The sequence below is a fragment of the Somniosus microcephalus genome, chromosome 13 (genome assembly GCF_052327205.1).
Source record: "Somniosus microcephalus isolate GS21.2 chromosome 13, FLI_Smic_1.0, whole genome shotgun sequence".
Classification (NCBI taxonomy): Eukaryota; Metazoa; Chordata; class Chondrichthyes; order Squaliformes; family Somniosidae; genus Somniosus; species Somniosus microcephalus.
This window is the reverse complement of record NC_140999.1, coordinates 71,422,786-71,450,543: the sequence shown is the minus strand read 5'-3', so window position 1 is coordinate 71,450,543 and position 27,758 is coordinate 71,422,786. Positions and strand designations below refer to the sequence as shown.

Genomic DNA, 27,758 nt, shown 5'->3' with positions numbered 1-27,758 from the left:
GACAACCAGACCCCCGGAACACCCACTCGCAGGTCACATCCCCCGACACCCAATCCAGGTCACCCACCCCCAGGACATCCACTCCCTGAGCACACCCGCCCTCTGGGAAAGCTACTCTCCGAGGACACCCCCCCCCCACCCCCGCACCCCTCCACAGGACACTCACTCCCCTGAGGACACCCCCCCAGGACACACACTCCCCTGAGGACACTCTCGCCAGGACACTCACTCCCCTGAGGACACTCTCGCCAGGACACTCACTCCCCTGAGGACACTCTCGCCAGGACACTCACTCCCCTGAGGACGCCCCTCGAGGACACGCACTCCCCGGAGGACACGCACTCCCCAGGACACTCACTCCCCTGAGGACACTCTCGCCAGGACACTCACTCCCCTGAGGACGCCCCCCGAGGACACGCACTCCCCGGAGGACACGCACTCCCCAGGGCACTCACTCCCCTGAGGACACCCCCCCAGGACACTCACTCCCCTGAGGACGCCCCCCGAGGACACGCACTCCCCGGAGGACACGCACTCCCCGGAGGACACGCACTCCCCAGGGCACTCACTCCCCTGAGGACACCCCCCCAGGACACTCACTCCCCTGAGGACACCCCCCCAGGACACTCACTCCCCTGAGGACACCCCCCCAGGACACTCACTCCCCTGAGGACGCCCCCCGAGGACACGCACTCCCCGGAGGACACGCACTCCCCGGAGGACACGCACTCCCCAGGGCACTCACTCCCCTGAGGACACCCCCCCAGGACACACACTCCCCCCAGGACACTCACTCCCCTGAGGATGCCCCCACCCCCAGGACGCCCCCCCCCCCCAGGACACTCACTCCCCTGAGGACGCCCCCCCCCCCCCAGGACACTCACTCCCCTGAGGACGCCCCCCCCCCCCCAAGGACACTCACTCCCCTGAGGACGCCCCCCCCCAGGACACTCAATTCACAATTCACAATTCAAATCGCTTTATTGGCATGATAAGTTACATCTTATGTTGCCAAAGCATCAAAATACATTTATGGTTAAGCACATAAACGCAGTTCTATTCATACATTGTATAAACAGGTATATCCCTGAGTGTATAAATATACATTCGCATTGTTTATATATATTCTTTTCTTAGTTTACTGGTTGTCCCTCTGTTCATGGCAAGCTGTAACATAGTGTGCCGCCAGTGTTATACAGCTTCTCTCCTCTCCCAGTAGGAATGGGAGTTTTTGGTTGTCATTCAGATTTCTGAAATCAGGGCATATTTGTGAGAATTTTTGGTAGAAATTCTCCCTGATGCCCTGATATTTTCCACAAGCTGTGAGGAAGTGCATCTCTGTCTCCACCACTCCCTGACTGCAGTGAGAGCATATCCTGTCCTCTCTTGGCAGCCTGGTCTGCCTGTGTCTGCCTTTTTCGATCGCTAGGCTATGTTCGCTAAGTCTGTACCTTGTCAAGGTTCTTCTCAGTTTGTTATCCTTTACCATGGTCAGGTAATCAGCTATGTTGTATTGTCTGTTTAGGGCCAAGTAGCAATTGAGTTTGCTTTGGGTTTTTGTTGTTTCTGCCCAATATGTCAGATATTTTTCCTTTTGCTTAGCGACGATTGTGTTGGGTCGAATTCTTTGTGTTACCCTGTCACTGTCCTGGGGCTGGTTATTGTTAGTATTGTTAGTATTGACACTCACTCCCCCCAGGACACACTCCCCCCCAGGACACACCCCCCCCCCCCAGGACACTCACTCCCCCCAGGACACATTCCCCCAAGACACTCACTCCCCCCAAGACACTCACTCCCCTGAGGACACCCCCCCCCCCCGCCCAGGACACTCACTCCCCCAGGACGCCCCCCCCCAGGACACTCACTCCCCTGAGGATCCCCCCCCCCCCAGGACACTCACTCCCCTGAGGACGCCCCCCCCGCCCCCCAGGGCACACACTCCCCTGAGGATGCCCCACCACCACCCCCCCCCCCGGACACTCACTCCCCCCAGGATGCCACCCCCCCCCCCCAGGACACCCACTCCCCTGAGGACGCCCTCCCCCAGGACACCCACCCCCCCAGAACATTCACTCCCCTGAGGACAACCCCCCAGGACACTCACTCCACTGAGGACACCCCCCCAGGACACTCACACCCCTGAGGACGCCCCCCCCCAGGACACTCACTCCCCTGAGGACGCCCCCCCCCAGGACACTCACTCCCCTGAGGACGCCCCCCCAGGACACTCACTCCCCTGAGGACACCCCCCCCCCCTCCAGGACACTCACTCCCCTGAGGACGCCCCCCCCAAGACACTCACTAACCCCCGGACACTCACTTCCCTGAGGACGCCCCCCCCAGGACACTCACTCCCCTGAGGACACCCCCCCAGGACACTCACTCCCCTGAGGACACACCCCCAGGACACTCACTCCCCTGAGGACACTCACTCCCCTGAGGACGCCCCCCCCAGGACACTCACTCCCCTGAGGACACCCCCCCAGGACACTCACTCCCCTGAGGACACACCCCCAGGACACTCACTCCCCTGAGGACACTCACTCCCCTGAGGACACTCACTCCCCTGAGGACGCCCCTCCCAGGACACTCACTCCCCTGAGGACGCCCCTCCCAGGACACTCACTCCCCTGAGGACGCCCCCCCCCCCCCAGGGGTCTCACTCCCCTGAGGACGCCCCCCCCCCCAGGGGTCTCACTCCCCTGAGGACGCCCCCCCCCAGGGGTCTCACTCCCCTGAGGACGCCCGCCCCCCAGGGGTCTCACTCCCCTGAGGACGCCCGCCCCCCAGGGGTCTCACTCCCCTGAGGACGCCCGCCCCCCAGGGGTCTCACTCCCCTGAGGACGCCCGCCCCCCAGGGGTCTCACTCCCCTGAGGACGCCCCCCAGGGGTCTCACTCCCCTGAGGACGCCCCCCCAGGGGTCTCACTCCCCTGAGGACACTCACTCCCCTGAGGACGCCCCGCCCCAGGACACTCCCCTGAGGATGCACCCCCATGACACTCACTCCCCTGAGGACACTCACGCCCCTGAGGACGCCCCCCCAGGACACTCACTCCCCTGAGGACACCTCCCCAGGACACTCACTCCCCTGAGGACGCCCCCCCCAGGGGTCTCACTCCCCTGAGGACACTCACACCCCTGAGGACACTCCCCCAGGACACTCACTCCCCTGAGGACGCCCCCGCCCAGGACACTCACTCCCCTGAGGGACAGCGTTTCCCGGAGACCACCCGCTCTCCGAGGACCGACGCCCCCCGAGAACACCCACCCACTGAAAACACGCCCCCGCCGGACGGTGGGTTTTGATTGGAGGCCTGGACGCGTGATTGAGATGTCACAATGCCCCGCACGCCGGCCAACCGCCCGTGCTGTTTCGAGCCCCGCCTTCAGCCACCGCGTTGGCAGCGGCGCGTGCTGTGATTGGCTGGTGTCGGGTTAGGTTGCGGCGGGTGGTGAGCTGGAGCTGGGTGAAGATGATCGGAGACTTTTTGCTGTTTGGGTAAGGCCGGGGATTGGGCCGCGAGCTCCGGGCAGGGGCCGCGGGGATCGGAGACTCTCTGCTGCTCGGCTAAGGCCGGGGCCCGGGACTGTGCCCGAGAGAACGGGGAACCTGGGCAGCGACAGCCAGGGATCCCTTACCCTCTCGGGGAGGCCCGGGGACCGCCTGACCGATCATTAAATTCAAAGTATCCCGGCCTGGGCATTGTTGGTCGGGAGGGGATGGAATTTGGGAGGTGGGGGGAGGAAGAGGGGGTGGCGTTTGGTTGATATAGTCGGGCGGGTTGGTGTGATGGGGCGGGGGTAATTTGGTGGGGTGGGTTGGTGTCGTGGAGGGATGGGGTTTGGTTGATATTGTTGGATGCATTGGTGTAGTAGTGGTTTGCTGTTTGAATTGTGGACTGCTGGCCACAGGTTTGAGCCAGTGACTTGAGTTTGGTGTTGAGTGCATAAGAACATAACATAAGAAATAGGAGCAGGAGTAGGCCATTTGGCCCTTTGAGCCTGCTCCACCATTCAGTATGATTATGGCTGATCATCTAACTCATTTCCACTTTCCTGCAATATCCCCATATCCCTTGATTCCCTTAATATCCAAAAAAACATCGATCTCTGTTTTGAATATACTCAACGACTGAGCCTCCACAGCCCTCTGGGGTAGAGAATTCCAAAGATTTACCACCCTCTGAGTGAAGACATTTCTCCTCATCTCAGTCCTAAATGGTCAAACCCTTATTCTGAGACTGTGACCCCTGGTTCTAGACTCCCCAGCCAGGGGAAACATCCTCCCTGCATCTACCCTATCAAGTACTGTAAGAATTTTGTATGTTTCAATGAGATCACCTCTCATTCTTCTAAACGCTAGGGAATATAGGCCTAGCCTACTCAATCTCTCCTCATAGGACAATCCCCCCATCCCAGGAATTAGTCTGGTGATCCTTTGTTGCACTCCCTCTATGGCAAGTATATCCTTCCTTAGGTAAGGAGACCAAAACTGTACACAATACTCCAGGTTTGGTCTCCCCAGGGCTCTATATAATTGCAGTTAGACATCTTTACTCTTATACTCAAATCCTCTTGTAATAAAGGCCAACATACCATTTGCTTTCCTAATTGCTTGCTGTACCTGCATGTTAACTTTCAGTGATTCGTGTACAAGGACACCCAGGTCCCTCTGAACACCAACATTTCCCAATCTCTCACTATTTAAAAAAATACTCTGCTTTTCTATTTTTCCGACCAAATAATAATAATTCAACTTTATTGTCATTGTACAATGCACAAGTACATGAACAACGAAATGTGATCTTGCAAGCTCCCATGAGTCCAGTACAAATAACATTAACATTAAACGTAAATAGCACCGTCCTGGGAGAAGCAAAGCCGCTGCGTCTGTGCGCGCCGCCATTCCATTTCCACCATTCCTCCTGTCCGACAATCTTCAGCCCAACGCCCGGGCCTGCTCACCAGCCGCCCCTCCCGGGGCTTCCATGTTCTTGCCCACTTACTTAGCCTGTCTATATCCCCTTGAAGCCTCTTTGCATCCTCCTCACAACTTACATTAGCTTTGTATGATCAGCAAACTTGAATTTGGGCCCCTCATCCAAATCATTGATGTAGATTGTGAATAGCTGAGGCCCAAGCACAGATCCTTGCGGTACCCCACTGGTTACAACCTGCCAACCGAAAATGACCCGTTTATTCCTACTCTGTTTTCTGTCTGTTAACCAATCATCGATCCATGCTAGTATATTACCCCAATCCCATGAGCCCTAATTTTGTTTAATAACCTCTTGTATGGCACTTTATCGAATGCCTTCTGAAAATCCAAATACACCACATTCACTGGTTCCCCCTTATCCATTCTGCTAGTTACAACCTCAAAAAACTAACAGATTGGTCAAACACGATTTTCCTTTCATAAATCCGTGTTGACTCTGCCCAATCCTATTGTTTTCTAAGTGCCCTGTTGCCACGTCCTTAATAATAGATTCTAGTATTTTCCCTACTACTGATGTCAGGCTAACTGGTCTTTAGTTCCCTGTTTTCTCTCCCTCCTTTCTTAAGTAGTGGGGTTCCATTTGCTACTTTCCAATCCATGGGAATCGTTCTAGTGTGGCGGAGCCACCATTGGGCTATGGACATTGTATATAATTCCTTTTTACAGCTCTGTTATATAGTCTGACAATGTACCTTTAAATGTATCTGTTACTGCACTCAGGCTTCATTCCTGTACTCTGCGTGATGACGTCAGAGCTCGGAACCCTCTAGCAGTTCCAGGCAGTTGGAGAGAGGGTGATAGCTCGGAACCTTCTAGCAGTTCCAGACAGTTGGAGAAAGGTTTCCAAGCAGACCAGACACGTTTCCAGTTCATCCTGTAGTTGTTAACTTGCTTCGTTTGTTCATTAAAGTTTATTGTTTTGACTTCGTGAGTCGAACTCCATCTTTTGGTAAGGAACAGAGGTTCCTACACTAGAATCAATGGCATTTTGGAAGACGACGACCAATGTACCCACTATCTCTACAGCCACCTCTTTCAAAACCCTAAGATGTAGGCCATCAGGTCCAGGGGATTTATCGGCTTTCAGTCCCATTAATTTCTTCAGTACTTTTTTTTTGCTAATACTAATTTCTTTCAGTTGCCCACTCTCGCTAAATCATTGGTTCTCCACTATTTCTGGGAAGTTCTCCACTATTTCTGGGAGGTGTTGAGTAAGAGGAAGAATAATCTAACCTGTTACTTTTGCGCACACAAAACGTGAAGTTTGAGTTGGTACCTGTTGTAAGATCGCACAGTGCATTGTACATTTGTGATGGATTTTACAATACACTCTAGGCCTACACTCGCTAGCAGACTAGGCCTGTCTTTGTCTTAACTCCTCTGATAACAAGTACTGTCTGAGCCAGCCCTGCAGTGTCAATGACCTGGAGGCAGCTCTGCTCGATACTGCTGATGGGACTTAGTTCAGGCCTGTTATCTTGGCTCGCTGACCTCTTAGCCCATTCGATGACATTTACCACTGCTGCCCAGAGCAGATCTTCAAATAACGATGGAAAAGTTGGGCCGCAATCCCCCCGTTGCCAATATGACTTTTCCATTTTGGCATGGACAATATTACAGTTGCTTTAAAGTCACATTCATGAATTGTTAGCAGCTGCACTTGTATAAGCGAGTAAGAGCAGAACTGACATGGACAGATCCTTATTTAGCACCTGGTCCTTAAGTTCTGTTCCTTAAACTGAAAGCCTGATGACATTGTGCCTTTAAATGTGTACAACAGTCCAAGGTTTTTGTGAGTTCCATTTGTTGCTGAAAGTATCCCTTGATTAATTTACAGCTTTCTTTTTGGTTTTCTAAAGCAGAGTTTCTGTGTGGAATTTGATCGCCTTTTATATAAAACACTTTAAAACTTAATTTCAGTTAACAGGACCTGCCACAGCTGATCAGCATTAGTTTTGATCTGATAGCAAATTTGATCAGCATCAAATTCTTTATTGCTTCAAAGTCTGGACCAGTTTGTAACATCTGGGCTGAGCTTATCAATAACCTCCCAAGTAAGGAATAAGCTTTTTCAACTTCAAAACATCCACTTTAAAAATGCATATGCAGAACAGTTTCTCTCGATTAACCACCTTGAACTGCTTCATTCATAAAAGTTGTTTCATTTTATAAATACAAAAGCAAAATACTGTGGATGCTGGATTCTGAAACAAAAACAGAAAATGCTCGAAATACTCAGCAGGTCACAGAGTTCTGACAACAGGTCATCGACCTGAAACGTTAACTCTGTTTCTCTCTCCGCAGATACTGCCTGACCTGCTGAGTATTTTCTATTTTTGTTTCATTTTATAAACTTCCTTTAAAAAATTAAGTTTGATTTAGTCATGCCAACACTGTCCTCCAATTACACAGGAGGTCAAAGGGCAGGAAATGTTCCAATCAACGATTTTTTTAAATAAATTACGTAATTGCAGTGGTCTGCATTTGTATGACTGCCTTTTGCTATCCGATCAGATCAGTCAGCCTTGCCTTGTCCAACCTCACAATACAGGACCTGCTGCTATGAAGGCGGTTTTCTTTCTCCTCCCTTCCACCTCACCCAAAATGCCAGTAAATGCGCTGTTCTCTATGAATTTGTTTTTCACTTTTCGCAGAAATTTATGGCACAGAAGGAGGCCATTTTAACACAACTCCAAAAATTTAATTTTGAAAGGAGAAGGGTGAATTAAGTGAGCATGGGATTGTCTGACATTTTGACATGGATGATCCAGATGGCAGCTGAATGTGGTTGGTTGATCTGTTGATCTATCCTTTTTAGGTCCAAAGTGGATGAACAGGTTACTTTCTAAATGGTGAAAAGCTAAAAACAGTGAATGTCCAAAGAAACTTTGGGTTCAAGTACATAGATCATTAAAATGTCATGAACAGGTACAGAAAATAATCAAAAAGGCTAATGGAGTGCTGGCCTTTATATCTAGAGGACTAGAATACAAGGGGGCAGAAGTTATGCTGCAGCTGTACAAAACCCTGGTTGTCGTGGTGCATATAGGTACCAACGATATAGGTAAAAAGCAGGATGAGGTCCTAAAAGCTGAATATAGGGAGTTAGGTAAATTAAAAAAAATAGGACCTCAAAGGTAGTAATCTCAGGATTGCTACCAGTGCCACGTGCTAGTCAGAGTAGAAATAGAAAGATATTTCAGATGAATACGTGGCTAGAGGAATGGTGCAAGGGATTCAAATTCCTGGGACATTGGAACCGGTTCTGGGGGAGGTGGGACCAGTACAAACTGGACGGTTTGCACCTGGGTGGGACCGGAACCGATGTCCATGGGGGGAGTGTTTGCAAGTGCTGTTGGGGAGGGTTTAATCTAAAATGGCAGGGGTTTGGGAACCTGTGCAGGGAGACAGAGAAAAGGGAAGCAAGGATAGAAACAAAAGACAGGAAGGAGAAAAGCAAAAGTGGAAGGCAGAAAAATCAAGGGTGTAAATCAAACAGGGCCACTGTAAATAATAATTCTAAAAGGACTAAGAGTGTTAAATCAAGCCTGAAGGCTTTGTGTCTTAATGCGAGGAGCATTCGTAATAAGGTGGATGAATTAGCTACGCAAATAGATGTAAACAGATATGATATAATTGGGATTACAGGGACATGGCTCCAGGATGACCAAGTCTGGGAATTCAACATCCAGGGGTATTCAATATTCAGGAAGGATAGGAAAAAAGGAAAAGGAGTTGGGGTAGCATTGCTGGTTAAAGAGCAGATTAATACAATAGTAAGGAAGGATATTAGCTCTGATGATGTGGAATCTGTATGAGCAGAGCTGAGAAATATCAAGGGGCAGAAAACGTTAGTGGCAGTTGTATACAGACCCCCAAACAGTAATGCTGAGGTTGGGGATGGCATTAAACAGGAAATTAGAGACGCGTGCAATAAGGGCACAGCAGTTATCATGGGTGACTTTAATCTACATATAGATTGGGCTAACCAAATTAGTAACAATACTGTGGAGGAGAAATTCCTGGAGTGTATACGGGATAGTTTCCTGGACCAATATGTCGAGGAACCAACTAGAGATCAGGCCATCTTAGACTGGGTATTATGTAATGAGAAAGGATTAATTAGCAATCTTGTGCGAGGCCTCTTTGGGAGGAGCGATCATAATATGATAGAATTCTTCATTAAGATGGAGAGTGAAGTAGTTGACTCAGAGACTAGGGCCCTGAATTTAAATAAAGGAAACTACGATGGTATGAGGCACGAGTTCGCTAGGATGGATTGGGGAACGTTACTTAAAGGGTTGATGGTGGATCGGCAATGGCAAACATTTAAAGATCGCATGGATGAACTACAGAATTTGTTCATCCCTGTTTGGCATAAAAATAAAACAAAAAAGGTGACAACTGTGGCTAACAAGGGAAATTAGGGATAGCATAAGATCCAAGGAGAGGACATATAATTTGGCCAGAAAAAGCAGCAAACCTGAGGATTGGGAGCAGTTTAGGATTCAGCAAAGGAGAACAAAGGGATTAATGAAGAGGGGGAAAATAGATTGAGAGTAAGCTTGCAAGGAACATAAAAACTGACTGTAAAAGCTTCTATAGATATGTAAAGAGAAAAAGATTGGTGAAGTCAAGCGTAGGTCCCTTGTAGTCAGAATCAGGGGAATTTATAATGGGGAACAAAGAAATGGCAGACCAATTAAATACATACTTTGGTTCTGTCTTCACAAAGGAGGACACAAATACCTCCCAGAGATGTTGGGGAACATAGGGTCTAATGAGAGGGAGGAATTGAATGAAATCAGTATTTGTAGGGAAATGGTGTTAGGGAAATTGACGGGATTGAAGGCCGATAAATCCCCAGGGCCTGATAATCTACATCCTAGGGTACTTAAGGAAGTGGCCCTAGAAATAGTAGATGCATTGCTGGTCATCTTCCAAAATTCTATAGACTCTGGAACAGTACCCATGGATTGGCGGGTAGCTAATGTAACCCCACTATTTAAAAAAGGTGATAGAGAGAAAACGGGGAATTACAGACCGGTAAGCCTGACATCAGTAGTGGGGAAAATGCTAGAGTCCATTATAAAAGATGTAATAGCAGAGCACTTGGAAAACAGTGACAGGATCGGACAAAGTCAACATGGATTTACAAAAGGTAAATCATGCTTGACTAATCGAGTCATAGAGTAATACAGCACGGATAGAGGCCCTTCGGCCCATCGTGTCCGCGCCGGCCATCAAGCCCTGTCTAATCTAATCCCATATTCCAGCATTTGGCCCGTAGCCTTGTATGCTATGGCATTTCAAGTGCACATCCAAATGCTTCTTAAATGTTGTGAGGGTTTCTGCCTCCACAACCCTTTCAGGCAGTGAGTTCCAGACTCCAACCACCCTCTGGGTGAAAAAGTTCTTTCTCAAATCCCCTCTAAACCTCCCGCCCTTTACCTTGAATCTATGCCCCCTAGTTATCGACCCCTCTACTAAGGGAAAAAGCTCCTCAGCATCCATCCTATCTATGCCCCTCATAATTTTGTACACCTCAATCATGTCCCCCCTCAGCCTCCTCAGCTCCAAGGAAAACAAACCCAACCTGCCCAGTCTCTCTTCATAGCTGAAGCGCTCCAGCCCTGGTAACATCCTGGTGAACCTCCTCTGCACCCTCTCTAACGCGATCACATCCTTCCTGTAGTGTGGCGACCAGAACTGCACACAATATTCCAGCTGTGGCCTAACCAGTGTTTTATACAGCTCCATCATAACCTCCTTGCTCTTATATTCAATGCCTCGGCTAATGAAGGCAAGTATCCCATATGCCTTTTTTACCACCTTATCCACCTGTTCCGCCGCCTTCAGGGATCTGTGTACTTGCACACCCAGATCCCTCTGACCCTCCGTCTTGCCTAGGGTCTTTCCATTCATTGTGTATTCCCTTGCCTTGTTAGTCCCCCCAAAGTGCATCACCTCGCACTTTTCCGGGTTAAATTCCATTTGCCACTGTTCCGCCCATCTGACCAACCCATCTATATCGTCCTGCAGACTGAGGCTACCCTCCTCGCTATTTACCACCCTACCAATTTTTGTATCATCCGCGAACTTACTGATCATACCCTTTACATTCATATCCAAGTCATTAATGTAGACCACAAACAGCAAGGGACCCAGCACCGATCCCTGTGGTACCCCACTGGCCACAGGCTTCCAGTCACAAAAACAACCTTCGACCATCACCCTCTGCCTTCTGCCACTAAGCCAGTTTTGTATCCAATGTGCCAAGGCACCCTGGATTCCATGGGCTCTTACCTTCTTGACCAGTCTCCTGTGCGGGACTTTATCGAAGGCCTTACTGAAATCCATGTATACCACATCCACTGCGTTACCCTCATCCACACACCTAGTCACCCCCTCAAAAAATTCAATCAAATTAGTCAGACATGATCTTCCCTTGACAAAGCCATGTTGACTATCCCTGATTAATCCTTGCCTCTCCAAGTGGAGACAAATTTTGTCCCTCAGGATTTTTTCCAATAATTTTCCTACCACTGATGTTAGGCTCACTGGCCTGTAGTTCCCCGGTTTTTCCCTACTACCCTTCTTGAATAATGGTACTACATTAGCGGTTCTCCAGTCCTCTGGCACATCCCCTGTGGCCAGAGAGGTCCTGAATATATGTGTTAGAGCCCCCGCAATCTCCTCCTTTGCCTCACACAGCAGCCTGGGATACATTTCATCCGGGCCTGGGGATTTATCCATTTTTAGGCCAGCTAAAACCGCCAATACCTCCCCCCGCTCGATGTTAATATGTTCGAGCATATCACAGTTCCCCCGCCCTATTTCTATGTCTACATCGTCCTTCTCCATAGTGAAAACAGACGCAAAAAATTCATTCAGAACCCCTCCTACATCTTCCGGCTCCCCACACAGATTGCCACTTTTGTCCCTAATGGGCCCTATTTTTTCCCTAGTTATCCTCTTACCCTTAATATACTTATAAAACATCTTCGGATTTTCCTTTATTTTGCTTGCCAGTGTTATTTCATGGCCCCTCCTTGATCTCCTAATTTCTTTTTTAAGTATCCCCCTGCACTTTTTGTACTCCTCTAGAGCTTCCTCCGTCTTTAGCCTTTTGTATCTACCAAAAGCCCTCCTTTTTTTCCTAATCCATTCCCGTATATCCCCTGACATCCAAGGTTCCCTGTGGTTTTTGGAACCACCCTTGACCTTTACGGGAACATGTTGCCATTGTATGATCTCAATCTCCCTTCTGAAAGCCTCCCATTGCTCCGATGCGGATTTTCCTACAAGTAGCTGATCCCAGTCCATTTTGGCCAGATCCTGCCTTATCCTATTAAAATCGGCCTTCCCCCAATTTAGAACCTTTATTTCCGGCCCATCCCTGTCCTTTTCCATGGCCACCTTAAATCTTACCATATTATGGTCACTATCACCAAAGTGCTCACCTACTAGCACTTTTTCCACTTGGCCGGCCACATTCCCTAGAATTAGGTCCAGTACCGCCCCCTCTCTTGTAGGACTTTCTACATGCTGGCTCAAAAAGCTCTCCTGGATGCACTTTAAGAATTCTACACCCTCTGAGCCTTTCACACTCTGACTATCCCAGTTAATATTGGGGAAGTTGAAATCCCCCATTATTATTACCCTATTATTTGCACATTTCTCTGAGATTTGCCTACATATCTGTTCCTCTATCTCCCCCTGACTGTTTGGAGGCCTATAGTACACTCCCAGCAAAGTGCTTGCCCCCTTTTTGTTTTTAAGCTCCACCCATATGGCCTCATTGGAGGACCCTGCTAATATATCATCCCTCCTTACTGCAGTAATTGACTCCTTAATTAATATTGCGACACCCCCTCCTCTTATACCTCCCCCTCTGTCTCGCCTGAAGATTCTGTACCCCGGAATATTGAGCTGCCAGTCTTGCCCTTCCCTCAACCATGTCTCCGTGATAGCAACAATATCATACTCCCATGTGTTTATCAACACCTTCAGTTCATCCACCTTATTCGCAAGACTCCTTGCATTAAAATAGATGCCATCCAGCCTTGCCCTTATATATTTGCCCTGTCGACCAAGCTGACTTGTTTTTTTCTCTATAATTGGCAGCACATCCCCCCCTATTTCAGCTCCCCTCTGTATCCCATCCCCCTGCCAAGTTAGTTTAAACCCCCCCCAACAGTGCTAGCAAACCTCCCCGCAAGGATATTTGTCCCGCTCTGGTTCAGGTGCAACCCATCCGACTTGTACAAGTCCCACCTTTCCCAGAAGCAGGCCCAGTGATCCAGGAAAGTAAAACCCTCCCCCCTACACCAACTCTTTAGCCACGCATTCATCTGCTCTATCCTCCCATTCCTATACTTACTAGCACGTGGCACTGGGAGTAATCCAGAGATTACAACCTTTGAGGTCCTGCTCTTTAATCTGTTACCTAGCTCCCTAAATTCTTGATGCAGGACCTCATCCCTCTTTTTACCTATGTCGTTGGTACCAATGTGGACCACGACCATTGCCTGTTCACCCTCCCCCTCCAGAATGCCCTGCAGCCGCTCAGTGACATCCTTGACCCTGGCACCAGGGAGGCAACAAACCATCCTGGATTCACGTCTACGGCCACAGAAACGCCTATCTGTTCCCCTTACTATAGAATCCCCTACCACTATTGCTCTCCCACTCTTTTTCCCCCCTTCCTGGGCAGCAGGAGCACCCCCAGTGCCAGGAAGTTGGCTGCTGCTGCCTTCCCCTGGTGAGTCATCCGCCTCAACAGTATCCAAAGCGGTATACAGCGGTATACTGGAATTTTTTGAGGATGTAACTGGTAGAATAGATATGGGAGAACCAGTGGATGTGGTGTATTTGGACTTTCAGAAGGCTTGCGATAAGGTCCTGCATAAAAGATTAGCGTGCAAAGTTAAAGCACACGGGATTGGGGGCAAGGTACTGACTTGGATAGAGAACTGGTTGGCAGACGGGAAGCAAAGAGCTGGAATAAACGAGTCTTTTTTCCGAGTGGCAGGCAGTGACTAGTGGGGTACCGCAGGGATCGGTGCTAGGACCCCAGCTATTCACAATATATATAAATGATCTAGACGAGGGAACTAGATGTAATATCTCCAAGTTTGCAGACGACACAAAGCTGGGTGGGCGTGTGTGCTGTGAGGAGGATGCTGAGAAACTCCAGTATGATTTGAACAGATTGGGTGATTGGGCAGATTCATGGCAAATGCAGTATAATGTGGATAAATGTGAGGTTATCCATTTCGGTGGCAAAAACAGGAAGACATATTATCTGGACGGCAATAGATTGGGAAAAGGGGAAGTGCAACGAGACTTGGGTGTCCTTGTGCACCAGTCGCTGAAGGTAAGCATCCAGGTGCAGCAGGCAGTTAAGAAGGCAAATGGTATGTTGGCCTTCATAGTGAGGATTCAAGTACAGGAGCAAGGATGTCTTGCTGCAGTTGTACAGGGCCTTGGTGAGACCACACCTTGAGTATAGTGTGCAGTTTTGTTCACCTTATTTGAGGAAGGATGTTCTTGCCATGGAGAGAGTGCAGTGAAGATTCACCAGACTGATACCTGGGATGGCAGGAATGACGTATGAGGAGAGATTGGGTCGATTCGGCTTATATTTGCTAGAGTTTAGAAGAATGAGAGGGGGTCTCATTGAAAGTTATAAAATTCTAACAGGACTAGACAGATGCAGGAAGGATGTTCCCGATGGCGGGGAGTCCAGAACCAGGGGTCACAGTCTAATGATAAAGGGTAAGCCATTTAGGACAGAGATGAGGAGGAATTTCTTCACCCAGAGAGTGGTGAACCTGTGGAATTCTCTACCACAGAAGGCAGTTGAGGCCAATTCATTAAATATATTCAAGAAGGAGTTAGATATATTTCTTAAGACTAAAGGGATCAAGGGATATGGGGAGAAAGCAGGGACAGGGTACTGAATTTGGATGATCAGCCATGATCTCATTAAATGGCGGAGCGGGCTCGAGGGGCTGAATCTCCTGCTCCTATCTTGTATGTTTCTATGTTAGACCACACCTGGAGTACTGTGAGCAGTTCTGGGCACTACACCGTAGGAAGGATATATTGGCCTTGGAGAGAGTGCAGCGTAGGTTTACCAGAATGATACCTGGACTTCAAGGTTTAAGTTACGAGGAGAGATTACACAAACTAGGGTTGTATTCCCTGGAATTTAGAAGGTTAAGGGGTGATCTGATTGACGTTTTCAAGATGTTAAGGGGAATAGATAGAGTAGATGGAGAGAAGCTATTTCCACTGGTTGGTGATTCTAGGACTAGGGGGCATAGTCTAAAAATTCGAGCCAGACCTTTCAGGAGTGAAATTAGGAAACACTTCTACACACACAGGATCATAGAAGTTTGGAACTCTCTTCCGCAAACAGCAATTGGTGCTAGATAGTTAATTTTTAATTGTAGATTGATAGCTTTTTGTTAACCAAAGGTATTAAGGGATATGGGCCAAAGGCGGGTAATTGGAGTTAGGTCGCAGATCAGCCATGATCTCATCGAATGCGGAGCAGGCTCAAGGGGCTGAATGGCCTACCCCTGTTCCTATGTACCTGGCCATTATCACGTGGAAGCTTGCTGTGTGGAATTGGCTGCTGCGATTCCTACATTGCAACAGTGACTACATTTCAAAAGTACTTCATTGGCTGTAAAATGCTTTCTGAGGTCGTGAAAGGTGCTACAGAAATGCAAGTCTTTCAAGAAACAATGCATTTGTGGGATTTAAATTTTCATTGAAAATTATTTTTCATGAAAACTGATACCCCATTGAATTTTTTATATTTTATAAGTAATTTTTAGCCTGAATGAATTCAGTTGAAACAAATCCTTGAACTGTGTGCCAGCAAAACCTTCCATGTCATTACCTGCTGCTCGTGGATTGTAATCTCGGTGGGCACCACACCAAAGAAATGTGTTTGGGGTGAGGGAGTTTAAAAAAATATTTAACTAACATAAAATTTCCTAAACTAACCGCTCACTGCTTCTCCGGAGATGTTGTTCCGTTTTCAGTCAGAAACAACTAACTGTAAAAGTAGGCAGAAAAGGAGCGCAGAAATGTGTCCCAACAAACAAACTGCAATACAGAAGGAAGCCAGCAAGGGTGGGACATTACAACATAAAGCTTGCTCTTCTGTGTGTTCACTTTGTTTAATCTCTTGCAGCACCTTACTGATGAATGCAGGAGCTGTGCTGAACTTCAAACTGTGAGTATACAAACCTGGACACAGATGGGACCAGATGTTTGTTGGCTGTAAAACGTGTATTTGTCCTACTTACAGGCGGAGTTGTTCCCAAATCTGTCCGATAGGGCAATTTGTCCACCTGATTTTTGTGGTGGCGGGGCAGAGAAAAGTCTTTTGTTTTGCATAGAAACCTGCGATTGAATGTGTGATTGAAAGTCCATCTGTTATTGAAGTGTGGGGGAAGTGTCGTCTAATTAAAGATCAGGTTCTGTTGATTACCATCCAGGCCTGAACTCTGTCATAGCTCGTGCCTTTGGAGGGATTGGTTTCAGGCCCGTGCTCTCCTGGTTCCTGTATCTTGTTTCTTTAACATTTATTAGGCCGCAAAGAGTGTGAACCTTCGGTTCTGTGACTGGAGATTAATTTTTAAACAGAAAGTGGCTGTAAGAGCTAACTCCACAGTGTCCACAACTTTTCCAGTCCTCACAACTGCTCTACTCTAAGATAATTAATGTCGGCATGACTCCATTTCTCACCTGAGTCAGAAGGTTGAGGGTTGAAGCCCCGCTATGAATGTGAGCAGGTAATCCAGGTGACACTTCAATGCAGTACTGAGGAAGTGCTGCATTGTCAGAGATGCCATCTTTTGGATGAGGTGTTAAGCTAGGGTTGCTAACCCTCCAGGATTGCGCTTGAGCCTCAGGAGTTGAAGATATTCCTGCAAGCAATCCTGGAGAGAAATTATTGGGGAATTTTTAAAAAATTGTGTATTTTTCATTGAAGACTTTTGTTTATTAGTTTTAAAAATATTGAAGTTGGGGGAAAGAAAGGTTGTTTGACAGTCAAGAATCACCCAATTGAGTCATGAAGAGTCTGTTTGCTTTCCAATAGGCATGGGAAGATAGTGTGCCATGAGGATGGACGTGTTGGGTAGACCAATGGTGGGAGCGGGGCGGTGGGAGCGGGGCAGTGGGAGGCTGAAACCTCCAGGAATACATCCAACCAGAGTTGGCAGCCCTGTATTAGGCCGAGGCCCTGTCTGTGGACGTCAAATACTCGAGGCACGATTCGAAGAGGAGCAGGGCAGTTCTTCTGACGTCCTGGCCAGCATTTCTTTATCATCCGACACAGCCAAGAAACAGATTATCTGGTCATTCGTTTGTTTGATGCTAGTGAGACATAACTGCACAAATTGGCCTTCAGTGACTGCATTGCAACGGTAATCCAATGGTTGTAAAAGGCCTCTGGGATACTTTTTAAGTTTGTGTCTTGTCTTTCTGTTCCCAGCCACTTCTCGAGGCCTCATTCTTTTCTTGGGAAATAAGTGACTTGTCTTTTTAAAAATTCTCACCAAAGTTTCCTCCTTCCCTTTCCATTCTCTCCTGAAGATGTTGACTCCTCGGTGAGATACAGTGCCATGGACACCCTTTGGTGACCAAATAGCCATTATCCACTATTGATCCTTGACGATGAGTATTGCAGGTTATTTTACCCAAGGTTATTCCATCACCGAGACCGTACAGCTGTATATAGTGCACATACACAAATCTTTGAAGGTGGCAGGACAAGTTGAGATGTCTGTTTAAAAAAGCATATAGAATTCTTGGCTTTATAAATAGAGGAATAGAGGACAAAAGCAAGGAAGTTCTGCTAAACCTTCATAAATCAGTTGGAGTAGTATGTTCAATTCTGGGCACCACACTTCAGGAAGGATGTCAAGGCCTTGGAGAGGGTGCAGAGGAGATTTACTAGAATGGTATCGGGGATGAGGGACTTCAGTTCTGTGGAGAGACTGGAGAAGCTGGGGTTCTCCTTAGAGCAGCGAAGATTAAGGGGAGATTTAATAGATGTTTACAAACTCATGACTGGTTTTGATAGAGTAAATAAGGAGAAACTGTTTCCAGTGTCAGAAGGGTCAGTAACCAGAGGACACAGATTTAAGGTAATTGGCAAAGGAACCAAAGGCGAGATGAGAAATTTTTTTTATACAGCAAGTTGTTGTGATCTGGATTGCGCTGCCTGAAAGGGTGATGGAAGCAGATTCAATAATAACTTTCAAAGGGGAATTGGATAAATACTTGAAGGGGAAAAATTTTCAGGGCTGTGTGGAAAGAGCGGGGAGTGGGACTAATTGGAGAGCTCTACCAAAGGCCTCCTGTGCTGTATCATTCTATGATAGTCTATCTATACAAATGAAAACAGTCCTACATCTAGTGCACGTCCATCCATTTCAAGCATTACACAGTGGCCTAGAAATTGCGGGTCGAAGGCGCACCTCCGGAGTACGCATCTGATCTACGAAACAATGATGAAAGTACCCCGGGGGCGAGGGGGGGGAGGGAGAATGGGGGGAGGGGGGGGGGGGAAGGGGGGAGGGGGGGGGGAGAAGGGGGGGGGGAAGGGGGGGGGAGGGGGGGGGGGGAAGGGGGGGGGGAGGGGGGGGGGAGAAGGGGGGGGGAAGGGGGGGGGGGGAGAAGGAGGGGGGAAGGAGGGGAGGGGAGAGGGGGGGGGGGAGGGGGGGGGGGAAGGGGGGGGGGAGGGGGGGGGGAGAAGGGGGGGGGGAAGGGGGGGGGGGGAGAAGGGGGGGGAAGGAGGGGAGGAGGGGGGGGGAGGGGGGGGGGGGGAGGGGGGGGGGGGAAGGGGGGGGGGAGGGGGGGGGGGAGAAGGGGGGGGGGAAGGGGGGGGGGGGGGAGAAGGGGGGGGAAGGAGGGGAGGGGAGGGGAGGGGGGGAGGGGGGGGGAGAAGGGGGGGGGGAGAAGGGGGGGAGGGGAGGGGGGGGGAGGGGAGAGAAGGGGGGGAGGGGGGAGGGGAGGGGGGGAGAAGGGGGGGAGGGGAGGGGGGGGGGAGGGGAGGGGGGGGGGGAGGGGGGGGAAGGGGGGGGGGGAAGGGGGGTGGGGAAGGGGGGGAGAAGGGGGGGAGGGGGGGGGAGAAGGGGGGGGGAAGGGGGGGGGGAGGCGTGGGGGGAGATAGGGGGGGGGAGGGGGGGAGAAGGGGGGGGGGGAGAAGGAGGGGGGAGGGGGGGAGGGGAGAGGGGGGGAGAAGGGGGGGGGGGGAGAAGGAGAGGGGGGGGAAGGGGGGGGGGGGAGGGGAGGGGGGGGGAGGGGGGGGGAGGGGGGGGGGGGGAGGGGAGGGGGGGGGAAGGGGGGGGGGGGAGGGGAGGGGGGGGGGAAGGGGGGGGGGGGGGGGGGGGGGAGGGGGGGGGAAGGGGGGGGGGGGAGGGGAGGGGGGGGGGAGGGGGGGGGGGGAGGGGGGGGGGAATGGGGGGGGGGGGAGGGGGGGGGGGGGGAGGGGGGGAGAGAAGGGGGGGGGGGGAGAGAAGGGGGGGGGAAGGGGGAGGGGGGGGAGAGGGGGAGAGGGGGGGGTGAGGGGGGGAGGATGGGGGGGGGAAGGGGGAGGGGGGGGAGAGGGGGGGGGGATGGGGGAGGGGGGGGGAGAAGGGGGTGGGAAGGGGGAGGTGGGGGAGAGGGGGGGGGAGGAAGGGGGGGAAGGGGAGGGGGGGGGAGAAGTGGGGGGGGGGAAGGGGGGGAGGGGGTGAGGGTGGGGGAGAAGGGGGGGGGATGGGAGGGGTTGTGGAGGGGGGGGGTGAGGTGAAGGGAGGGGGGTGGTGGGAGGGGGGAGGAGGGGGGAGAGGGAGGGAGGGGGGTGGTGGGAGAGGGGGGGGGGAGGAGGGAGTGAGTGTGGTGGTGGGAGGGGGGGAGGAGGAAGGGAGGGGGGTGGTGGGAAGAGGGGGGAGGGGGAGGAGGGGGGTGGTGGGGGGGAGGAGGGGGGAGGGGGGAGGTGGTGGGAGGGGGAGGAGGGGGAAGGGATGGGGGAGGGGGAAGGGATGGGGAGGCGAGATGGGGAGGAGGGGGAAGGGATGGGGAGGGGAGGGGGGGAGGAGGAGAAGGGGGGAGGGAGGAGAGGAGAAGAGGGGAGGAGGGAGAGGGGAGCGGGGAGGAGAGAGATGGGGAGGGGGAGAGAGGAGCGAGGGGGGAGCGGGGGAGGAGAGAGATGGGGAGGGGATGAGAGGAGAGAGGGGGGAGCGGGGAGGGAGAGAGATGGGGAGGGGGGAGAGAGGAGACGAGGGGGGAGGAGGGTGGAGAGAGGAGTTAGAGGGGAGGAGAGGGAGAGAGCAAGGAAGGGGGGAGGAGGGAGAGCGACGAGAAAGGAGGAGATCTTCTGTGTAACTATGTTTACATATTCTATATATGATTATCGAGAAAGTCTGCACCCAGTATAATTACACAGATCATGGCTGCAGACTTAAATATTGTGCTTGCTGCACCTTCTAGAAAAAATGTAGTTTCCCCGTCTAATGCACTGCTACTCCCTGCACATTGCAGTTTCAGACAGAAGGGAAAAGGCTCTCCAATAAGTTAGGGCATTAAGTAGACTGGTACTGCTGGATCCAGGGTTCCACAAATAGAGCGATTCCCGTGACTTATTCTGCATGGAGTGGGCCACTGACCTGCCAGCTCTCTGCCTTGTGCCTCTCTTGAGCAAGCTGCTAAAATAAAGAAAATGTTCTCTTTGTAATGGCCTGATTTGGCTCGGAGGGGCCATGTGTGGGGGAATCCAGAGCACCACCTCAAGTGCCGTTGCCTATCCCCCAGGACCCTCTTTAATTAAAGATGATATATTTTTTAGGCTGGTTTATTTGCACTGATCTCATTTGCTTGTACTGTGTGGCTGATTGAATCGTTTTCCCCTTTGTATTTCAGAAAGAGAAAAGAACTGCAGGGTTTTGGAGACGATGGGCGTGAGCTGACTACTGGTAAAAAAAAAAAAAAAAAAGTTTTTAATTCTGTCAGGCCTCCTAGTTTAGAGTTTCCTTATGCAATCTAGTTCTCCCAGAGTGTGTAACACGGGTAATACCTAGTTACTCTATGTTGGATTCCATGTGATAGGGAGAGTTGTCACTGTGCTCATGTCATCTCTGGTTACCTGTTCCCTTCTTGCACTCACTTACCCCACACGTGCTGCTCGTCTCCGTCTTGCACACCAGATGATGCATGAGTTTACAGAATTGCTATCTTTCTGGTTTGCGCAGTTCTGAACCTCTCGGCACTGTTTATTTTTAAATGTCAGGTGCAGTGTGTTGTGCACTTTGCTTTGGAACGAGGCATCACTGATGAATTTCCTACTTTTTTTTGAGGAAACCCTTTTCAATAGAAAATCAAAAATGCACAACACGAAGCTTTTTATCGGAGAGCAAAATTAGTGGATCATTTAAAAATGGGAAATTCAGAGGTTGGAGATTCACAATTATGTAATGCAGGAACTATTGTCTCAAAACAAGAATAGTAAATGCTTTGAGTACAGACAAGTATTTGATGAGGGGAATAAATAGAGATGTAAATTCTTTCTGAAGCCTTCAGTGTTGGAAATGTTAGAATGGGGTGAAGTCAAGTACCCAGCCACCAGGTGGCAGGCCTGGCCATGTTTCAGAAGCTCTTGCTGCCCCATTCCTCGTGTTACTGGACGGTTTTGCACAGCCAAGCTTCCCATCAGAGGCCAAAATCCAAGTGGCTTTGTCCAAGCCCCTTGACAGAAGCCCTCGGGTTGGAAAAAGTAAACCTCAGAAGTCACGTTGACCCAATTTACTGAGATTCTGCATTATCGGATTAAAAGTCAAAAAAAGCATAAGAGAATGTGTAATTTGAGGGGGCAGGGAAGTCTAGGTGGAGTACTTTTCATTCAAAGTGCTCTCTATTCTTCTTGAATAAAATGATAGTCTTGCTAAGTGTGTGGTTTTTTTTTTTAAGAATGCCGATTTGATCCTGACTTGGAGATCTCAGTTTGCAGGGTTCCTAGTTCGATGTGCCAGGGTTTGGTGGTTGTGGGGTGCATCTCAGACGGATTGAAAGTCACATTTCTGCATTTTGTAGTGAAACCACTTTGGAATTCATGTGGCTAACCCCAGTGACCCGAAAGATGTGGCAGGGAGGGACGACTTGTCCCAGGGCAGTGGTAACACTGATGTTTGTTTTTAAAACTTGCAAGTATCTGGCTAATTTCTCTCTTCTATAGGGAAAAAGGTATAGTTTGAGCAATAAATACACTCCCCAGAGGGAGTGTTGCATAGTCAGCGGTGCTGTCTTTCAGATGAAACATTAAACCAAGGCCCCAACTGCCCCCTCAGGTGGCAGAAAAGATCCCATGGCACAATTTCGAGGAAGAGCAGAGGCATTCTCCCCGGTGTCCTCGCCAATAATTATCCCTCAAACCGCACCTAAAATAGATTATCTGGTCATTATCACATTGTTTGTTGGATCTTGCTGTGCACAAATGGGCAGCAGAGCTTCCCTACATTACAACAATGACTGAAATGCAGAAGTACTTAATTGGCTGCAGAGAGCTTCGGGGCGCCCCGAGGTCATGAACGCCACTGTAGAAATGAAAGGTTCTTTCTCCTTTCCTCTTTCTTGCTCGTTCCTTTCTCTTTTCCCTCATCCGTCTCTCTTTTACTCCCTTGTGCACGTTCTCGCTCGTCCTCGCGCTCCTCCGTCCGCCCCTTCTCCCCCAATTTGGTGTCATCCGCAAATATTAAATGGGTAGAGTTAACAGGGGTACAGATACACAAATCTCTTAAAGTAGCGAAGCATGGTTAATAAGGCCAGAGAGTGGGGGTAAAGGGTAGCTATTCAGAGTGGCAGAAGGTGGGTAGTGGAGTTCCACAAGGATCAGTGCTGGGACCACTGCTGTTTACAATTTATATTAACGATTTAGACTTTGGATTCAAAAACACAATTTCTAAATTTGCGTATGACACCAAATTGGGGGGGAAAGTCAATACTGAGGAGGACTGCAACAAATTACAAGAGGATATTAATGAACTTGCAGAATGGGCAAATAATTGGCAAATTAATTTCAACACATAAATGTCAGGTATTCCGTTTTGATAGGAAGAATAGGGAGGTCACTTTTATTACTTGGAGGGTGAGTCTCGAGGAGCAATGGGATCTTGGAGTACAAATACACAAATCACTAAAAGTAGCGACACAGGATAACAAGGCCATAAGAAAAGCAAACCAAACAATAGGGTTTATTTCGAGAGGGATAGAATTGAAAAGTGGTGAAGTTATGCTTAACCTGTATCGAACCTTGGTTGGACCACACTTTGAGTACTGCGTACAATTCTAGTCGCCATATTATAAAAAGGATACAGAGGCACGAGAGATGGGAAATGTTTTTTTACACGACAATGGTACCAGAACTGAGAGGTTCTACCTATCTGGGAAGATTGAACAGGCTGGGGCTCTTTTCTCTAGCAAGGTGAAGACTGAGGGGTGACCTGATCAAGCTCTTTACGATTATGAAAGGGTAGACGTAGAGAGGATGTTTCTACTTATGGGGGTGGGGAGGTGAGACCAGAACTAGGGGCCATAAATATAAGACAGTCACTGATAAATCCAACAGGGAATTCAGGAGAAACTTCTTTATCCAGAGAGTGGTTAGAATGTGGAACTCTCTATCACATGGGGTAGTTGAGGCAACTACTACAGATGTATTTAAGGGGAAGTTAGATAGTCGTATGAGGGAGAAAGGAATAGGAGGTGAAGTTAGATGGAGAGGTGGGAGGAGGCTCGTGGTGAGCATAAACACTGGCATTGGCCTATTTCTGTGCTGTAAATACTATGAAATGCACCAGACCTTGAGTGATGGGTTTGTGTCGCTGAATAATTGTGCAAATGTGATTTCTTGATCTTCACCTTAAAGCCTGAATCAGGGTAAAATAAGCAGTGGAATGCCAGTTCCTCTGATGCTGCTGAGACTGTAGCTCCATGCACTCAGAACTGCCATCTTGCTTTGTAACTTAGCAGGTGTATCCTGTTCTTGCTTCCTTCCTACATTAATTTGCCTGTCTCTCCATCTCACTGCATGCTTCATTAATCAAGATGTTGTGTCATTTACAGTTAGAAGTGGTTGTATCAATGGTTGGGAACTGACGTTTGTTCAGTGCGGTTTTCTTTGCTCCTCCCTGACTGGTCCGACACCCTGAGAAAATCCCATCCCTGTGGCACATGGGAACATAGGAATTGCTGGGCGAAGACCGAGGTCCATCTCGTTCGCCTTCTACCATCCTGGTAGTCATGTGATACAACCATATTGGAGTTGTTGACCAATCACAGCAATCAGTCTCTATCAATGAGCCTACAACAGATCCAGACATGAGGCGAGGAAAACCCCCAGTGGTGGAGAGCTTTGGGAACCAGAGGTCCAAAGTCACCTGTTCCTCCTGAGCTCACTACATTCACTATACCTCATGTCTCAAATTGCTCATGTACGGTGAAGAAATTTGTCGCCCCAGTCCAGACTGAAGCAGAGGCCCAGGGGTTCGGATTTTTCACAGCTCATGTGGTTGATCTCTCTGAATCCATGTGTTTTATCTGAATACTATATTCCTGTTTTGTTCTCTTTAATTTTTTTTACTGTTGTGTTTAAAACTTACAACCTAGTAGTCGCTCCCTTTCTTTCTCCCCTATTTTATATTACTATAAATCTTTCTGACTTTCTCTTTTTCTCTCTCTCGCTTCTTTCCTTCTCCTCCTACATCTCCTGAGACCTGCTGGAGAGTCTGTGCTCCAGCTGCTGTCGCCTTGGTTGCTCATTCAACAGGATGGGAAGGGGAGGGGGGGAATAATTTACCTGACAACAGTTGAAATCTAATTCCCTGGTGGATGCTGTACGTCAACAAGGGGAGCACTTGCAGGCTGTTTGATGTCTCCATTTTGGATTTTGTTTTGTCTTTAGCCACGTGATCAATGATACAGCTTCCTTAACTTGTGTTACAGTAAAATTAAGTGCAGCTCTTCTGTTCCTGCTCTTTATTGGTGCAGCACCTTGCATGAACCTTCAATTATCTGTGATCAGTGCTTCTCGACTAAATTGCTCTTTCTAATCTATCTCCCTCGGAAACCCACCAACCACCTGTGCTTTCCCCCCCACCATATCTCTCCCTGCCTCTGTCTCGCTATGAATTATAAACGTTAGTTCATCGTTGGATTCCTTTTCTTCCTGTTAATTCTTGACTGTATACAATTCCTAGCTTAACGTCCCTACATATTGACTGATAGAGAGGTTTACTTCCTTGTTCTAGTTCACTTTAGAGTTCTGATTTACTGTGTGTGTTTCCAACATTCCCCTCCCTGGATGCTGGACAGGAAGAACAGCACTGTCCTGGCAGATGCTGAGTTTTGATGCCTGGAAGTCTCCTGATTGGCCTCCAGGACTAGTCTAGGTGCCTGCCTGTCCAATGTCCATGGGAACTGCTTGCTGGCAGTCCTCATCACTGAGCAGACGTGGGAGATCTGAAGTGATGCAAAACTAGAAATATATGTTTCATGTACAGTGTGTACTTTGTGTACATTTCACGCTTAAAAGAAAAACGACTTGCATTTATAACAGTGCCTTTCATGACCTTAGGATGCCCCAATTGAGTTTTTTTTTAGAAGTGTAGTCATTGTTGTAACATAGGGAACACAGCAGCCAATTTGTGCACAGCAAGATTCCACAAAAAAGCAATGTGATAATGACCAGTTAATCTATTCTAGTGATGTTGGTTGAGGGATAAATATTGTCCAGAACACTGGGAGAAACTCCACTGCTCTTCTTCGAAATAGTGTCGGGGTATCTTTTACATCCACGTGAGAGGGGAGGTGGGCCCTCAGTTTAACGTCTCATCCAAAAGGTGGTATTTCCAACAATGCAGCACTCCCTCAGTACTGCACTGGAGAATCAGCCTAGATTATGTGCTCAAGTCCCTGGACTGGGATTTGAACTCATGACCTCCTGACTCAGACGAGAGTGCTACCACTGAGCTACAGGCTATACACATTCATTCTTGGACAACAATAACTTCCATTTATATAGCGCTTTTAATGTAGTAAAACTTCCAAGAGCTTCACCAGTGCAATTATCAAACGAAACTTGACACTGAGCCTCCTGAGATGTTTGGACAGGTGACCAAAAGCTTGGTCAAAGAGGTAGGTTTTAAGGAGCGTCTTAAGAGGAGGATCTCAATGTCTCTTGACATAGAATCATAGAAACTTACAGCACAGCAGGAGCCCCTTCGGCCCGTCGTGCCAGTGCTGGCTTCCTGAAAGAGCAGTTAACCTGGTCCCGCATCCCCGCTTTTTGTCCGTAACCCTTTAAGTTGCTCATCCTCAGGTACCCGTCCAACTCCCTTTTAAAATTATTTATGAAGCAGCTTCCACCACATTTTCAGGTCGAGCGTTACAGATCCTGACAACTGAGTGAAAACATTTCTCCTCCTCTCCCCTCTAGATCTTTTTCCAATGATTTTAAATCTATGACCTTTAGTTATTGACCCACTCGCCAGAGTAAATAGGGAACAATTATTCCCTCTATCAAAACCTTTCATCATCTTAAATCTCTTGGGTCACCTCTTAACCTTCTCTGTTCCAAGGAGATCAGTCCTAACTTTTTCAACCTCTCCTCATAACTGAAGCCCCTCATCCCTGGTAACATCCTGGTAAACCTCCACTGTACCCTTTCTTAAGGCCTTTACATCTTTCCTGAAGTGTCGGGCCCAGAATTGTCCACAATACTCCAGCTGAGGCCAGACCGGTGATTTATAAAGTTGTAGCATGAACTCTTTGCTTTTATATTCTATTCCTCTATTTATATTCTATTCTATTCCTCTATTTATAAACCCAAGTAACCCGGATGCTTTTTTAACCACCTTATCAACTTGCCCTGCCACCTTTAAGGATTTGTGTATATGGACACCGACGTGTCTCTGCTCATCTACACTTTTCAAAATTGTCCCATTTACAGTATACAGTCTTTCCATATTGGTCCTCCCAAAGTGCATCACTTCACACTTCTCCGCATTGAACTCCATCTGCCATTCTTCTGCCCATTTAACCATCCTGTCTGTCATCCTGAAGCCTATAACTATCCTCATCATGATCATCTACTTTGCCAAGTTTTGTAGCATCTGCAAACTTTATAATGCTGCTCCCTACACCTGAGTCTAGGTCATTTATAAAAATTGCAAAGAGTAATGAACCCAAAACTGACCCTTGGGGAAGACCACTGCAAACCACCTCCCAGTCTGAAAAACACCCACCCGCCACCACCACCCTTTGCTTCCTGTCACTGAGCCAATTTTGTATCCATACCGCCACTTTCCCCGTGGGCTTCCATCTTCTTAATAAGCCTCCTGTGTGGCACTTTGTCGAATGACTTCGAAAAGCCCATATATAGAACATCTACTGCACTACCTTGATCAACCTTCTCTGTTACCTCATCAAAGAATTCAATCGGGTTAGTCGGATACGATTTGCTTTAACAAATCCATTCTGGCTCTCCTTGATTAACCCATGCCTTTCCAAATGAAAGATTATTATGTCCCTGATAAAAGTTTCCAATAACTTTCCCACCACCAATGTTAGGCTGACTGGCCTGTAATTTCCTGGTTTATCCCCCTCCCCTTTCTTGAATAGTATAACATTAGCAACCCTCCAGTCCTCCGGCACTACTACTGTATCCAATGAGGATTGAAAGATTGTGACCA

The 27,758-nt window shown here is 48.8% G+C and overlaps 1 protein-coding gene across 1 annotated transcript in view; it reads left to right on the top strand.

Moving 5' to 3' along the window:
- The first annotated feature begins 3,357 nt into the window (after window positions 1-3,357).
- smim7 (small integral membrane protein 7) overlaps window positions 3,358-27,758 on the top strand; it is a 38,134-nt gene continuing 13,733 nt past the window's right edge. Inside the window, exons 1-3 of the mRNA XM_086005021.1 lie at window positions 3,358-3,504; window positions 16,217-16,258; window positions 20,938-20,990. Coding sequence (XP_085861147.1) covers window positions 3,479-3,504; window positions 16,217-16,258; window positions 20,938-20,990 — 121 coding nt within the window. The 5' untranslated portion in view covers window positions 3,358-3,478. The remainder of the gene's footprint in view (window positions 3,505-16,216; window positions 16,259-20,937; window positions 20,991-27,758) is intronic.